The sequence below is a fragment of the Nannospalax galili genome, unplaced genomic scaffold, assembly GCF_000622305.1.
Source record: "Nannospalax galili isolate Female #2095 unplaced genomic scaffold, S.galili_v1.0 scaffold339, whole genome shotgun sequence".
NCBI classification, from domain to species: Eukaryota; Metazoa; Chordata; class Mammalia; order Rodentia; family Spalacidae; genus Nannospalax; species Nannospalax galili.
The window spans coordinates 2,094,356-2,109,122 of record NW_008344185.1 but is presented as its reverse complement, the minus strand read 5'-3'; the positions used below and the strand labels follow the sequence as shown (position 1 = coordinate 2,109,122).

Sequence of the window (14,767 nt, the reverse complement as noted above, 5' to 3'; positions counted from 1 at the left end):
CTATCTTTCCTATACATATTCCATGATAAAATTAAGAACTTCACATTTTCACTTAAAGAAAATACTTTATGGCTCTTCTTTGGCATGCAAATTGATAATATTATTGCTCTTGCACTTTTACATTATTAAGCAAAATTAGTGTTAGTTGAGCATAAGCACTCTGTAAGAGTCAATCTGAGGATTGTGGTGAGAACTAAGGAAAAATATAATGAAGTTAACTTGATGTTTATTAAATAATGCTCAATTTAAAAAATTGTGTAAATAATACTTTCCCTTACTATTTTATTTTCTTTCTGCTAATCTTCTCTGACGATCATCCTTTTGACAACTTTTTTTCCTCTAAATTGAACCCAGGCTCTCATGCACGCTAAACAAGTGCTCTACCACTAAGCTGCACCTCCAAGGACTCTAGCACTGAGCTTCAGTCCCAGGCCTTCTACTTCTAAAGATCTTGCACATAAAAACTGACACAGAAGACAGGCTGAAGACAATGACAATTTTTGATGTTTTTCTTGCCAGTGCATGCTAAGCCTCAGGGCATCCTCCTGCTTTCCCCAGTGACTGTAGCACCTGGCCTGCTCTTCTCTACTTTTTTTTTTCTTTCATCTGTGTGGATGAATGAACATACTAGTTGTGCTGAATAGCTTTAGTGTCAACTTGGCACACCTGAGTTGAGGGAGCCTCAAATGGGGAATTACCTTTATTGGACTGGACTGTGGCCATGTCTGTGGGGTATTTTCTTGACTGTTGAGTGATGTGGGAGGGCCCAGCCCACTGCAGGTGGTACCACCCTGGGCAGGTGGTCCCGTGTTGCATAAGAAAGCAGGTTGAGCATGGGCCAGGGGAGCAAGCCAGCGTTCCTCCATGGCCTGTGCTCCAGCTCCTGCCTCCAAGTTCCTGCCCTGAGTTCCTACCTCGAGCTCCCTCAGAGATGAACTATGACCTGGGAATGTAAGCTGAACAAACCCTTTCTTCCCCAAGTTGGTATTGGTCAGAATATTTTATCACAGTAATGGACACACAAACTAGAACACTAGTCATCCTGTTCCCGGGCCTCCAGTCACCCCAACGCCATCTTGGTATCTACCAACAGGGAAACCATTCAGATTATTTATTAGAACCATTATATCTTATACTTTAAATTGTGAGATTCTCTCCTTTAATGAGGATTCCTTTTTAACTAATCACAGTGAATTTGGATTTGATTCTGATCCCTGTTTTCTCTGTTCTGACCCCATTTTTTACCTCTTCTATGTAAGCATTTTTGGCTACTACCCACTTCAGTGATAGTCTTTGAAGGAGCCTATGGTCACCCCTACCCATTACTAACTTTTTCTCAACTCTTGAGCTGGGAAGCACTGCTGTAGGAAGCCACAGGGCCATTCCACATTGTTCTCTATAGTATTCTTTAGCGCTTTGTTGAACCCTCACGTCAACATTATCTTCACATACTGCTGGTTTGTTCTTTTTTAAAGATTAAAAAAAAAAAATTCGTGGGGCTGGAGATTGCTCAGTGGTTAAGAACACTTTCTGCTCTTGCTAACAACTACCTGTAACTCCAGTTCCAGGGGATCAAATGCCCTTTTTGACCTCTGCAGGCACTGCACACATGTGGTGCACATAATATATGCAGGCAAAACACTCATTAATCTTTAAAACTGTTTATCATTATTGTGTGTGTGTAGGTCAGAGGACAACTTTGTGGAGTCAGATCTCCTGCCACCCTTATGGGGGTTCTAGGGATTAGACACAGGTCATCCAGCTTGTGTAGTAAGCACTTTCAACTACTGAGCCATCTCACCAGCCCCTGCTAGTTATTTCTATTTTGCCCAGCATGATGACCTGAGTTTGTTCTCTGGAACCCACATGGTAGGAGGTAACTCCTGAAAGTTGTCCTTTGACCTCCACATATGCATTGCAGAACACATACACACACACAAATATAAACTTTAAAAAAACTTATTCTTCAATCTACTATACTTTTTCCATTCTTTTATAACATCCATAAAAAAATAGTCTTGGGTCAATGACATGGCTTAGTGGGTAAAAGCACTTTTTGTGCAAGTCTGATGACACAAGTTTGACCTCCAGAATCCATGACAGGAGAGAACCAACTCCCCAAAGTGGCCCTCTGACCTCCACACATGCACTGTGGAACATAAGCATCCACACTCAAACCTGTCTCACACGCAACAAAAAACACCAGAGTATTCTTTACACATCCTTCTTATCTTCATTCACTCTAAATTATGATTTGTGCTCCTGCAAAAGTTCACATTTGGCATTTATAAGGCTGAATAAATGGGGAATTAGACTTTTGAAAAATTCTTTGGTTTTTCAGATAACATTACTAAATATATGTGTTCTTTCTGGGAGTCTAGTGTTCTAATGGTAATGTCTTTGTCCCAGTAAAAATCCTTAGACTCTGAGCCTGAAGTGGGCTTCCCTTGGGGGTGGGGGTGGGGCACAGGGAAGCAATGTATAGATTGTTCTAGGTTTTACATTTCTTTCCCTTTGCAGATCCTGTGGTGTATCTTTTCCTTATAAGACTATAGCCTCTGAGTTGTACAAGTTACCAAATGTGTGGGAAGTTGCAGGGCTTCTAAGAATGTCCTTCCCTGCTACTCTCAATCAAACATCTAAAAGATTGAAGTAATCATAAAAAGTGCCTCCTTTACTTAGGCTTGCCCTATCCTGACCCACTCTCACTTCAGCCATTCATACAGCACTTAGTGAATGCCTGTGTGTGCCAGCCACTGTGTTGGGTAGAAATCAGTGATACTCATGGTTTACAGAGGAAAAAAAAACCCCAAACCCTAAAAACATGATGGCACAAACTGACAGAAGTACTGCTACTTGATTAAAAATGTACTTCAGTGATGTGGCTGTGGAGACAGCATTGAAACTCACAAAGTGTTTGCTAAAGAACTCAAAGTGGTGTATTATAGCAGAGCTCATGTGCCAAGGCTTATCTTCCAGGAACTGAGAAGCCTAGCAGTTTCTGGAGCACCAGCGGAAGAGTAGAGAAAATGAGGGTAGCAAGACCCTGATCACGTACAGCTTTTTATTTTATTTTTGAGACAAGGTCCCTATAGCCCCGGCTGGCCTGGAGCTTGCTATGTAAACCAGGCTGGCCTTGATCTCACTGAGATCTGCCTGACTCTGCTTCTGGAATCCTAGAATTAAGGTTTGTGCCATTATTCCCAGCTTCATACACAGCTTTTAGGGCCTGGGAAAACAGTGAATTTAATCAGCCACATGGTACGAGATAGCTTTTTTTTTTTTTTTTTTTAAAGAGAGCACAGAAGGCTGGTGAGAGGCTGTTAGTTGCTTCCCCAATCCTAATGGCTGTAGTTCAATTTCCAGGGGCCACATGGAAGGAAAGAACCAACTCTACCTAATTGTCATCTGCCTCCACATGTGCACTATGGCACATGCAGGCAGTATACACACACACACACACACACTGTAAAAAAAAGATAGTATGGAGTCCTATAAGATTTTAAGCTCAATGATCTCTCTCCTTTGGTGACTACCTCCTCCTCCACACATTTATCAAGTCAAAGACTAACCCTATAACCCTCATCCAAATGTGAGTTACTGCTTCAATTATCAGGGGGAGGATGACTATATTTCAGAAATTTAAGTTGTTCTGGAGTCATAGCCCTGCCACTTATTATCAGTATGTTCTTTGAAAAATTATTTTGTTTCTCTAAGCTTCATTTTTCTCATTTGTAAAGTGGTGTCATAAATACTACCACATAGGTTTTGATAAGTAAATTAATTCACAGACAAAACATTCAGGGCACAAGCTGCACATACCAACTGAAGTTCAACATTAGTTCACTTCAGGATCTCTTTGCCTCCATGTGCCCTGAGTTAAAATACACTAGCACCCACTTAGCTCTTTACACTGATAGTTCTGTTCCTATCGGTGGTACTAGTCAGAGATTCCAAATCACCAAACCACAGTCATCTCTCTTTGCTTCTAATTCCTTTGCCACACTGCAAGGAAAAACCTAAAATTGGAGACTGCTGCTAAGTATTATTTTTACTTCCATTTGTATCTAAGGTGAAGATTACGGCTTCTTTTACTCATGAACAAATGTTAAAATTGAACGTCCACTCTAAGAGTCAAGTAATTGTACTAGGTTCCTAGTCTAATCTTTTGTCCTTTAGATATGATTTCTATATTTGATCTAAAAAGAAATGTATTTAAAGTTTGTACATTTGTTGACAAGAAATGAGAAAAATCCCTCTAAATAATCAAAATAATTGCAAAAGATCAGTGGGAAGCAAAACTAGTAAAAATATCTAAGCTTACTTTACTATTTTAATGTTCTCAACATTACCAGTTCAATTATGGGTACAAAAAAGGTTCAATGGGGGTGGCAGGATCGCTCAATGCAGCCAAGCCTGATGACTTGAAGCCGATCCCAGAAACCTAAACAGTTTAGGAAGTTGAAGGAGAGAACCAACTCCCATAAGCTGTTCTTTGACCTCCATACTCGCACTGTGGCATGTGCACACCCCCCACCCTTCAAAAATCGGTTCAAATGTGGAATGAGGCAAATAGTGCAAGCTAGGCAAGCCAAGAAGATAGAGACATCAGTCATCCCTGCTGGTCCTCCAGCACAGCACCAGCATGTCTTCTGCATGTTACTGAACCAGGTGCACAATGCACTTGTTTAGGGTGTCATTTCATTAATAGCTGACTTCTGAACTTGTTCTTTTCACAGAAACTTAATTATAGTTTTGGAGCTCACTTTCTCTTCTAAGTCAAAACTGCCTAAATTCTCCAAATGTCAAAGGCTGATACTGAATGAGGCAGCTATACTGGAAACCATAGCACAAAGTCAGATAGTATAGCCACAGGCCTTGGCCTTGTCACATAAACATGTACAAAATATGAATGATACCAAAGAATTTATTGTAAATGTCATGGCAAATACACTCTGAATAATCATCATTAAAAAGGAACTAGAAAAGTATGTGTTGAAAGTATGTGCTTTTTCTTCCCGCCATCTTTGGGTTAATGGCAAGGACAAGTATTTTAGGTAATGAAATACTTAATGGGATGTGCGATCTTCACAAAATTTTAAGACTGTATCTTCATCTTAAAGGCAGTTAACCATGAATTTCAGTATTAGTTATTCTCTGTTTTTATCAATTCTATGATGATCTGTAGAATCTTGTCATCTGAGGGAATGAAAAAAAAGAAAAAAACCTAAGAATAAATGCAAAACTGGCTAATTTTCCAATGCATACACATATAAACAAGATGTATACATTATAAGACTGTTAAATTAGACTATCAAGTAACACTAGCTATATTCACTATCATGCGAGAGGTGCCCAGAAATATCATATTTGTTGCCCTACAAGAGTTACATTAATGATCATTAGTGTTATACCAATTTTTCTTTCTCTTTTTTCTTTCTTAGGGGAGAGTGCGAACGCAGTCCCCCACTACCGCAAATTATGCAATCGAGTTTCCCGCATTTGGGGAAATTGCAGGGGTCAGCACATCCCAAGTGCAATAGATGAGCCTCACCCTGGGAAAACCACCTTCCTGATCATGGTGTCGCCCTTGTCAGGTAAGTATAATGTTATACCTATTTCAACAAAAAGTCAACATTTTGTAGAAAGAAGTTAACAAGGTATTTATAGGCTAAGGCCCAGAGAGATAATGGGCTATAATTGTATTTTCTATTTTTGCTGTTTTTTAGACAAGGTCTTCATAGCCCATACTGAGCTAGAACTCACAATCCTCGACTTCAGCCTCCCAAATGCTGGGATCATGTGAGCCACCATGCCCACCTGTTAGTTCTACAAGTAATTAATTCTTTAAAAATTCTTTAAAAGTTCCTCAATTGTTTCACTTAGCTGAAATACACTGAAGGCTCTATTGACTCTTCCCTGTTTTGCAGAATGTGACAGGATTTCTATAGAATGGGAAAAAGGTAATGTTATCTGTCTCCCCAGGTTTAGACCAAAGGAAACAAACTCTCAAGGGGAAGTGCTCTTGCAGAGGTGTCAAAGGAAGTGACAGGCTTCTCTACACAACAAAAGGATCAAATACCAACTGAATTTGACAAATAGAGCAAGAGGTGGCATTATTTGCTAAGGTGGTTTTATTAACAGCTGCTCTATTTTTAAATAGCTCTGAAATTGTGACTTCCTAAGAACCCCATAGCTACTCTCACATATGGATTCTTGGAGCTAAGGTGGTATTAAGAAAAGAAAGAGGTGGGAAAGAGGGGAAGGGAGAAGAAGGGAGGGGAGACCACTCGTTGGGACTGGAACAATGATATCTAACGAGGAATTATTTTTAATTTGAGTTAAGCGTGCAAGAAAGCACAAGGGTAACAGATACTTCTTTTTCTCATCTGGGTTTCTATCACAACTTATCTTTATAGTAAGGCCAGAAAGAAAGGTCACCAAAGTGAGTGACTTTTCCCAAGTCAAAATTCATACAACCCACAGCTCAATTCTTAACATCATTAAAAGCTGCTGGTAGGTATGGTGGCACACCTCTTTAATCCCAACACTCAGGGCAGAGACAGGTGGATCTCTGTGAGATCAAGGACAGCCTGGACTACATAGTGAGTTCTAGGCCAGTTGGGGCTACAGAAAGACTCTGCCTCAAAAAGACAAAAAAAAAAACAAAACAAAACAAAAAAAAAACCTCAAAACAAAACAAAAACAACAACAAAAACCCAAAACAACAGGAAAAAACCCTATAAAACCAAACTGAAGTGCTTCATGATGCTTTATAGAAAATATAGGTATTAGAGAACACATTAAAGTACGAAGACACAACCAATTAAGTCCTAAATATGAAACATCCTACCAGGAAAACGAGTTTATTAAAGTAATTCACTGCATTACAAAAGGGGGTGATAGGAGACAGGGAAGTATCAACAGAAAAAACGACTAAAACAAAGAAACACAAACACAAGTTTCTTCCATAGAGATCAGTATGTCTGAGACAGGACATTGAGCCTTGTATTATTTATTTATTTTTTAATAACTCGAAGATGATTTTGGCAATCTGTCAAGTTAGGCAAATACTGTACCATGCTAACTGAAAATCAGGTGTTTATTTGAGGTTTCTACTGAAGATTAATGCACTTAATATCAACTAATAGCTGCACATTCATGAGAAATGAGTAGTAGGGAGAACACACTGTGGTTAATACTGAGTAGAATTCAGTATTATGCTGACTTTCTGTGAGATGGACAGTTTAGAAGCAAAAGTAGAAGGATAGAGGAGTAAAAGGCTGTTAATAAGCTGTGAATAGTCACAAACTCTACATGAGTTGAGTGGAATTTAACATAAGTAGATTTTATTCAATTTTATTAATAATCACATCAATGTATGACTGCAGTCATACACACAATTTCTAGAATCAGTCTTTTGGATTTTATTTTTTAAAGTTTTTTATGGGACTGGAGAGATGGCTCAGGGGTTAAGAGCACTGACTCCTCTGCCAGAGGACCCAGGTTCAGTTCCCAGCACCCACAGGGCAGCTAGCAACCATCTGAAACTGTAGTTCCAGGGAATCCAATGCCCTCTTCTGGCCTCTGTGGACACTGCACAACAAAGGTGCACATCTATACATGCAGGCAAAACACTCATACACATAAGACTAAAAATAAATAAAAATTTTGAAGTTTTTATACATTTATACCTGTACAAATGCATCTATCATCCATCCATCCATCCATCCATCCATCCATCCATCCATCCATCCACAAATATGTAATCCTCTAATGTGTAAATGTATACTTTAACCTACGTTACAATAAAACTTACTTTCAAGGGACACCTTTGGATTTTCAAGCTTTTTTCTTAAAATAGAATCAATGAGAACTCTTAGTTGCTTGAAAATGACAGCTATCTTTACCGGAGCCTGTTGAGAGATGTCAGATTGGACAGTTAATTGGGGGAGTATGAATGTGTTTAAGGCTAAGCTTACCTGACTTAGAACATTGGATTTTTAACATATAACACAAGGGGGAATTATGAGCAAATTATCTCTGGGAGGTAAGCTATGAAACCTCTTGACTTCCCTAGTTAGTTTGATATCCCTTCCTATAATAAAGTAACATTATTTCAATAATTCTTTGCCTTTCTTACATGGACTCTGTAGAAAGCTTTGGGAAAGGAAAAATTTTAACAGCTGATTGAGGAATAACTTACAAATCAAAAAAATGTACTCATTTTTAAGTGCTTAATTTCAGATTTTTAGAGTTTTTACCAATATTACTACAACCCAATAACAGAACAATTCAACTACTCCAACTTCTTTACATGAACCAAGTATTTTTAAAGTTGTATGCAGAATTCATCTTTGGAGACCTAGACACACAGTACAGCAAAGTCAGATGTATGGGAACTACTTTAAGCTGGTCAGTGTGAATGGGACTACAGAAGAAAAAAAACAAACTTTCTGCCCAAAATAAGCCCTATCTAATTTATCTAGAGAAGAATTTCCTAGGATGTCTAAAAAAAGCTATGAATATGTTTGGCTTTTGTTATGAATGGCCAAACAAATGTAGCGGAATAAGCTCAAGTTTGGGGACTCAACCAATAACCAACCCATGCAATCTAGGAAAGTTAGATTCTCACCGCACCTCATTGTCTCTGCAAAAAAGAAAATACATTTTGTGATAATCCATATAAAATTAGCTATTGCTATACCTAACACATGGCAATTATAACTATTGCTGATAAATGTATTTTGGGATAGTGACAAGATTTTCAAATTTAGTAGATTTAAAAACCATATATGGGGGGGCTGGAGAGATGGCTCAGCAGTTAAGAACACTGGTTGCTCTTGCAGAAGACCTGGGTTCGAATCTCAGCACCCACATGGCTGCTAACAATTGTCCATAACTCCAGTTCCAGGGGATCCAACAGCCTCTTCTGTCCTCCATGGGCATTGCATGACATGGGTGCACTTACCTACACACAGGCAATATACACATACACATAAAAATAATAAATAAAATTTTTTTTAAAAAACCATATATGCAAAATAAAGAAGTTTTTCATGTAATCAATAAAATCATTTGTACTGCGTACCTGAAAATAGATCCAGCCATCAACAGAAAGAAGACGTTCCCGGTGTTGAACTTCTATGTCACCACCAAACAGCAAAACTGGAAAAGGAGTTATTAGGGTAGTTTCCCTCAAATATACTCGGGCATACCTTACCTACATAAGAAAAAAAAGGGGAAAAACAACTTCATGGTCTAAAAATGTAAGAAATACATGTAGGTATTTTTCATGTATGCATTTTCTATAATTTTTTACAGAAAAATTTTATGTTTTACATATCTAAAGCTATATTTTCTCTTAGGAGAATAATTTTTTAAATTAATAATAATTACTATTTTTGGACTAAAAGACATTATCTGTAAGGTTGAATAATGTGCTTTGACCACAAGTGAAATTAGGTAGAAGCAATTAAAAATTTTTATTTTTATTTATGTGTATGTGTGTGTCTATAAGTGAATGTTAAGTGTGTGTGCTACCTGTGGCAGCCAGAAGAGGGTGTTGGATCTCCTAGAGCTGGAGTTACAGGTAGTTGTGAACTGCCTAACATGGGTGCTGAGGATGAGCAGCAAGTGCTCTTAATCATTGAGGTTTCTTTTGAGCCTGGTGAAGCAATTTTATAATGCTACCGAGTAATGTTACAATATGCTTAAGTTTTTTCAAAATTTCTGGTTTCTAGGTCATTATTCAGCTAGTCAGAAATTCTTCACATTTATATTTAAGTTTGATGGTATATATTGGGAATTTCCAAGCTACTAATTGAAATTATGAATTTTTATTGCTTTAAAGGTCAAAAAAATATGATGTAGATACTCTTTTTAAAAAAGGAGAAGAAATGCACTTCAGTTTGACATGTTTTCTTCTCACACTGCCTTAAAGTCATTATCAGACACATAAGAGAAACCTAAAATATGATGAAGAAACACTCCCATGATAGTGTGCTCCATAGGGTTAGGAGAAGGTAATAGATAGCGATGTAGCTGAGATTTAATTTATCTTAGATGACACTGATTCAAATGGTTTAAATCACATTACTCTACCCAACATACCCTTATTAGAAATGGAACATACATATCCTCTTTTTCTTTTGAGACACTTTTAGTGAACTACTTTAGGAATAGATACACTATTAATGATAGCCACTTGCTGTCTTTATTCCAAGTAGAAAAAAGTGACGGTCAGAAGAGAAATCCTACTATTTGTTTCTTAGTTAATGGAAGAGAAATAAACTTTTTTAGCTTGAGAAACTGCATTTGGATTTCAACTCTGAATAACAAAGAAACAAGTCAATTTGAGAGTGACACAAACTATTTATTAGGGTATCTGAACTTGTCATGAATGAGTTCTAGAGCAATGCACTGAGAATAAGTATTTTACCTTCTCCTGGTATAAAAGCCATCCATAAGTTTGTAAATCTCGATTTACTGAGGACGGATGTACTTGTGCTTTGCCTTGGGCTGTCTCGACAATGCAAGCCAATTTTTCTGTGACATCCACTGACTTTGTATAGATTATCTTCCCCACACTGTCATACAGTCCAGCAGCCAATACAGCTTTAAGAAGGGCAATGTCTTGAAAGGAGAGGGCATGTGAGGCTTCGTTTCCTTCCCAGTTGGTAGAAGTTGCAGATGATGAAAATCCTGCTGCCTTAACCAACTTTATTAATTCCTGCTTCACATCCTAGAGGTTATGTTAAAAAGAGACATAATCATAATTGATTCAAGTAAAGAAATTTTCAAATAGCCTTGTAACTTCGAATAGTGCTTCCTATTAAAATAGATAGGATGTCCAAGTATTGTTTAGTTGACTATGGCCAAAGGCTTGGGTAGAGAAAAAGGATTCTGGGAAGTAAAGGATTAAAAATCAGCTGTCCTCATCCCCTAAAGCCAGAGATGTCGTAAAACATAAGATTGTCTATGAGAGCAACAAAAATGGTCTGAACACATTCTCACTCACCACATCTACTTCAGCACTAGCCCTTCTTTAAAGTTTTTTGGTTGTTTTTACATTTTTAGTCAGTGAGGATGGTCACACTGAGAATAGCACTGGGACAGAACTACAGAGGAATCCTGACAGTAGACTGTAAGAACCTTCCTCATTTGTCTTTGGGAATTCATTTTGATTTCCTAAAGAACTTTGCCAAAGCCTATTAATGGCAACTTCATTTTTAAAAACATAGCTTAAGCAGGGCATGGTGGCACATGCCTTTAATCCTAGCACTTGAGAGGCAGAGGCCAGCCTGGTCTACACAGTGAGTTCCAGGCTAGCTAGAGCTACAGGGAGACCCTGTCTCAAAAAAAGACCGGAAAAAAAAAAGTAGCTTAAATATTTTCTACCTTTAATGGTGCAGATTAGCAAAACGACTATAGGAAGGATGAGGGTGTTTCAAGGTACAGAGGATACTAGTAATCACAAGGTGATGTTTACATTTAGGATATCCTTTAGGTTTCTGGTTTGGAGTTAACAGACTGGTTCCAGGGGAGTAAAGCATAGATGGCCACTGTAACACCACAGGACTGACAAAGAGATCCAAAACCTTGCAGGTCAGGGGAGGTGAGAAAAGGAAGGAGAAAAAAATGGGTAGGAGGCAATTTGGAAGTTGGGGAAGTAAAAAGGAGACAAAGGAGAAAGGGTTAATTTGAAGAAATAACCATTTTGGGGCCAACTAACTGGGATGTTCACATACTGAATCTCAGCTGGCTAAAAAGCGGCTGCTTCCAGGATACAAGAAATACAGGGCAATTTAACTGACTTTTTCAAAAAATAAATCACACTAAGGGGGAAAAAGATTAAGTATAGATTAAGAGACTTAAAAGAGAACATATCAATCAAATTCAATGAGTGAATATTGTTTAGAACATAATTTGAACTAGCTGTAAAAAAATAAAATTATGAGATGATTGAGGATACTTAAATGCCATGCATTTGGTGATATTAAGGATTATTATTATTTTTTTGTCTTTTTGAGACAGGGTCTCCCTGTAGCCCCAGATGGCTGGGAACTCACCAGGTAGACCAGGCTGGCCTCAAACTCACAGAGATCTGCCTGCCTCTGCTTCCCAAGTACTGAAATCAAAGGCATGTGTCACCATGCCCAGCAAGGATTATTTTTTTTAATGTGTAAAAATGTTGAAGAAAAACAGTCATATACTTCAGAATCCATGACTGAATGCTGTGGATTTACTTAAAAAAAAAAAAAAAAAAACCTATAGGGCAGAGTGTAGAAAAGGGGAATATAAATAAAACAAAATTTATAACATGTTGCTCATTTATAGAAGTGGGAAAAATGGGTACACAGGAGTTTAAGATAGTATTTCAGTCTGAAATTTTCCATAATTATGCAAAATAATACCCAATTATCAGAATTGGAACTGTAAATAAATCTCCTTTGAATCATTTTTTTTAAAAAGGTGGAACTTAAAGGTTAACCATCCTATTAAGTGTGATTTCTAAGAAACCATGCTGCCCCTTCCTAATATTCATTTCCTGAATACATTATGATTGCTGAGGACAGTATTAACAGACTTACCTCTAGGGTTAACAGTGACGTTCTATTCAGAAAATTCCTCCGACAATATGTGATTTCAGAACGGTAGCCCCCTTCTTGCCGTGCTTTCTTCCATCTAGATAAATATGTCAATAAATGAACAAAGTTCACCATGTTTCTTTTCCAAGCTCCTTTTCAGAGGTGGCAACTCAAATAAGGCTTAATTTATTTATAATCTTTTACAAAAAAGGCATCTTGCTTATTCTAATAGGCAATTTGCCAATTGTACTTTTTATGTGTAACAGCAAGTTAAGTTGCTTTGAATATGAGAAAAATATATAATACTAATATATTGTTCTTAAATGACTCACTAACATAATTATACCTTGACAGATAAAAGCACTAAGAATAAATTTAAGTGTTTAAATGCATAATTTTAATGACAAAGACATAGTAAAAACAAAAAGCAGAGGTGTCACTTAGGGTTGGGCATTTTACAGACACTTATTCTGGGTATGTGACCAGTTGTGGAACTCTGTAATAATCTCCATCTGTTGCAAAAAAAAAAAAAAAAAGGTTCTCTGATGAGTGGTGGCTGGCTTACTTGTCTGTAAATATAATGATCCATATTTAATATATAGGAAGAAATTACATTTGTCTAGGGATGTGACAAACTTAGGGTTTTCTCTAAGATCTATGACCTCTCCAGCCATGTGTTATTTGGCTATGTTTATAGTACCACACATGAGTTCCCTCCCATTGAGTGGGCTCTAAGTCCAATTAGGTTAACTGTTGATTACCCCCAAGATAAAAGTGTTACTACTGCACCAGTATCATTTGCTGTGCTGGTAATTGTAGTATTTATTAGGCTTTAAAGCTGGGGTTGGACCATTGATTAATGTTCTCCCTTAGCAGTTAGCATAGTCTGTTCCAAAACTATGAGAGCTAGCCTTCAGGAGGAGGCTTCCAGGTCAGTTCCAGCTTCATTGCTCCAGTCTTGTGTCTGAAGTATGTCCTATCTTCAGCAATAGGGTCTTTCTTACCAATGGAACCTCTACACCTAAGGCTAATGGAACATAGTGGAACAAGGGATAGAGAGAATACTAATGCATCACTCAGCTCTCATCAACAAAGCTCCCTTATACAACAGAGGACAATGAACCCAAAAGGCTACAAATGGCCAAAATGTAAAGAATAAGAATCTGCAGAGTGTGGGTCCTTGGACAAGACTCCTATATTAAACTCCACCCACTCAGAGCTTGAGGATCATTGCAAAGATGAGCCAGGGAAGAGGTGCATGACCATAGGGAAATAGAACCCCACATGCTCATCAGACCTTGCTCATATGAACCTACAGCAATAGTGTCAGCATGCACAAGACCCATACAAACTCAAGCAGACAAAAACCCAGAATAGAACTGGGAAAATGGGCAGTAGCCTCAACCTTAGCCAAAGAAATACTGGTAGTTGATTACTGCCACGTGAGGGACAGTTGATCTTCTTTATGGGAGTTAACTCTAGATAAGCTGACTAGACCCCAGTGGATGAACTTGTAGTGACGGACATCTGGGGATACTAACTTGACTGGACAGGGCTTAACATAAGTGACAAAATGCATGAAATGGGGGGGGAGCAGATATGGATATGGGAAGGTGCAGATGGGGAGGGGTATAAAGATGATTAAGATGCTTTGTATGAAATACACAAAAATTCAATAAAAATTATACAAAACAAAAAGTAAATAATTTCCGGTTATTGCTTAATGAAAACACTCAGGTTATTTCTTTACCCTAGATATGCATTGTAGATCGTAAGGTGGTCTGAATCGGCCACAGCCAAAGCTGATTTTGCAAGATCTGCTTCCTCTTTCCGACCAATTGGTGTGGTAAATGGAGACTTCTCTGTCATAACTGCTGCTAGTGTTGCCTATCCATAAATAACATAATTAGTAAAGAGGTACAAACTCAAAGCTGTTAAAAAATAATCCCACATTAAGTTGCCTGTTTCTTATTTCCAAGACGTAACATTTACCACAGCTAACTTAAAATTTCACAGTAAGTAGTTCCTTTTAACTTCATTTTATGGAACTTAAAATGTACAAATGATTATAGTCTGTCATTTAGTTACAAGCAATCTCAAGATCATAGCTCAGTGATTTTTGACCTCTGGCTGCTAAATTTCCACTGGCTACAATGCCTTTTTTTTTTTTAACAGCT

General features: G+C 37.8%; 1 protein-coding gene and 1 non-coding gene across 3 annotated transcripts in view; both read right to left on the bottom strand.

Moving 5' to 3' along the window:
* Window positions 1-4,909: 4,909 nt before the first annotated feature.
* Window positions 4,910-14,767, bottom strand: part of Dhx29 (DExH-box helicase 29) — a 54,044-nt gene continuing 44,186 nt past the window's right edge. For both annotated transcript variants that reach the window (XM_008840385.2, XM_029567064.1), the window contains 6 exons: window positions 14,341-14,477; window positions 12,594-12,687; window positions 10,442-10,744; window positions 9,092-9,223; window positions 7,820-7,916; window positions 4,910-5,199 (listed from right to left, as the gene is read on the bottom strand). In XM_008840385.2, coding sequence (XP_008838607.1) covers window positions 5,147-5,199; window positions 7,820-7,916; window positions 9,092-9,223; window positions 10,442-10,744; window positions 12,594-12,687; window positions 14,341-14,477 — 816 coding nt within the window. In that variant the 3' untranslated portion in view covers window positions 4,910-5,146. The remainder of the gene's footprint in view (window positions 5,200-7,819; window positions 7,917-9,091; window positions 9,224-10,441; window positions 10,745-12,593; window positions 12,688-14,340; window positions 14,478-14,767) is intronic.
* Window positions 5,442-5,605, bottom strand: LOC115071593. The gene has a single exon (XR_003850692.1). It is a non-coding gene; the product is annotated as a U1 spliceosomal RNA (small nuclear RNA).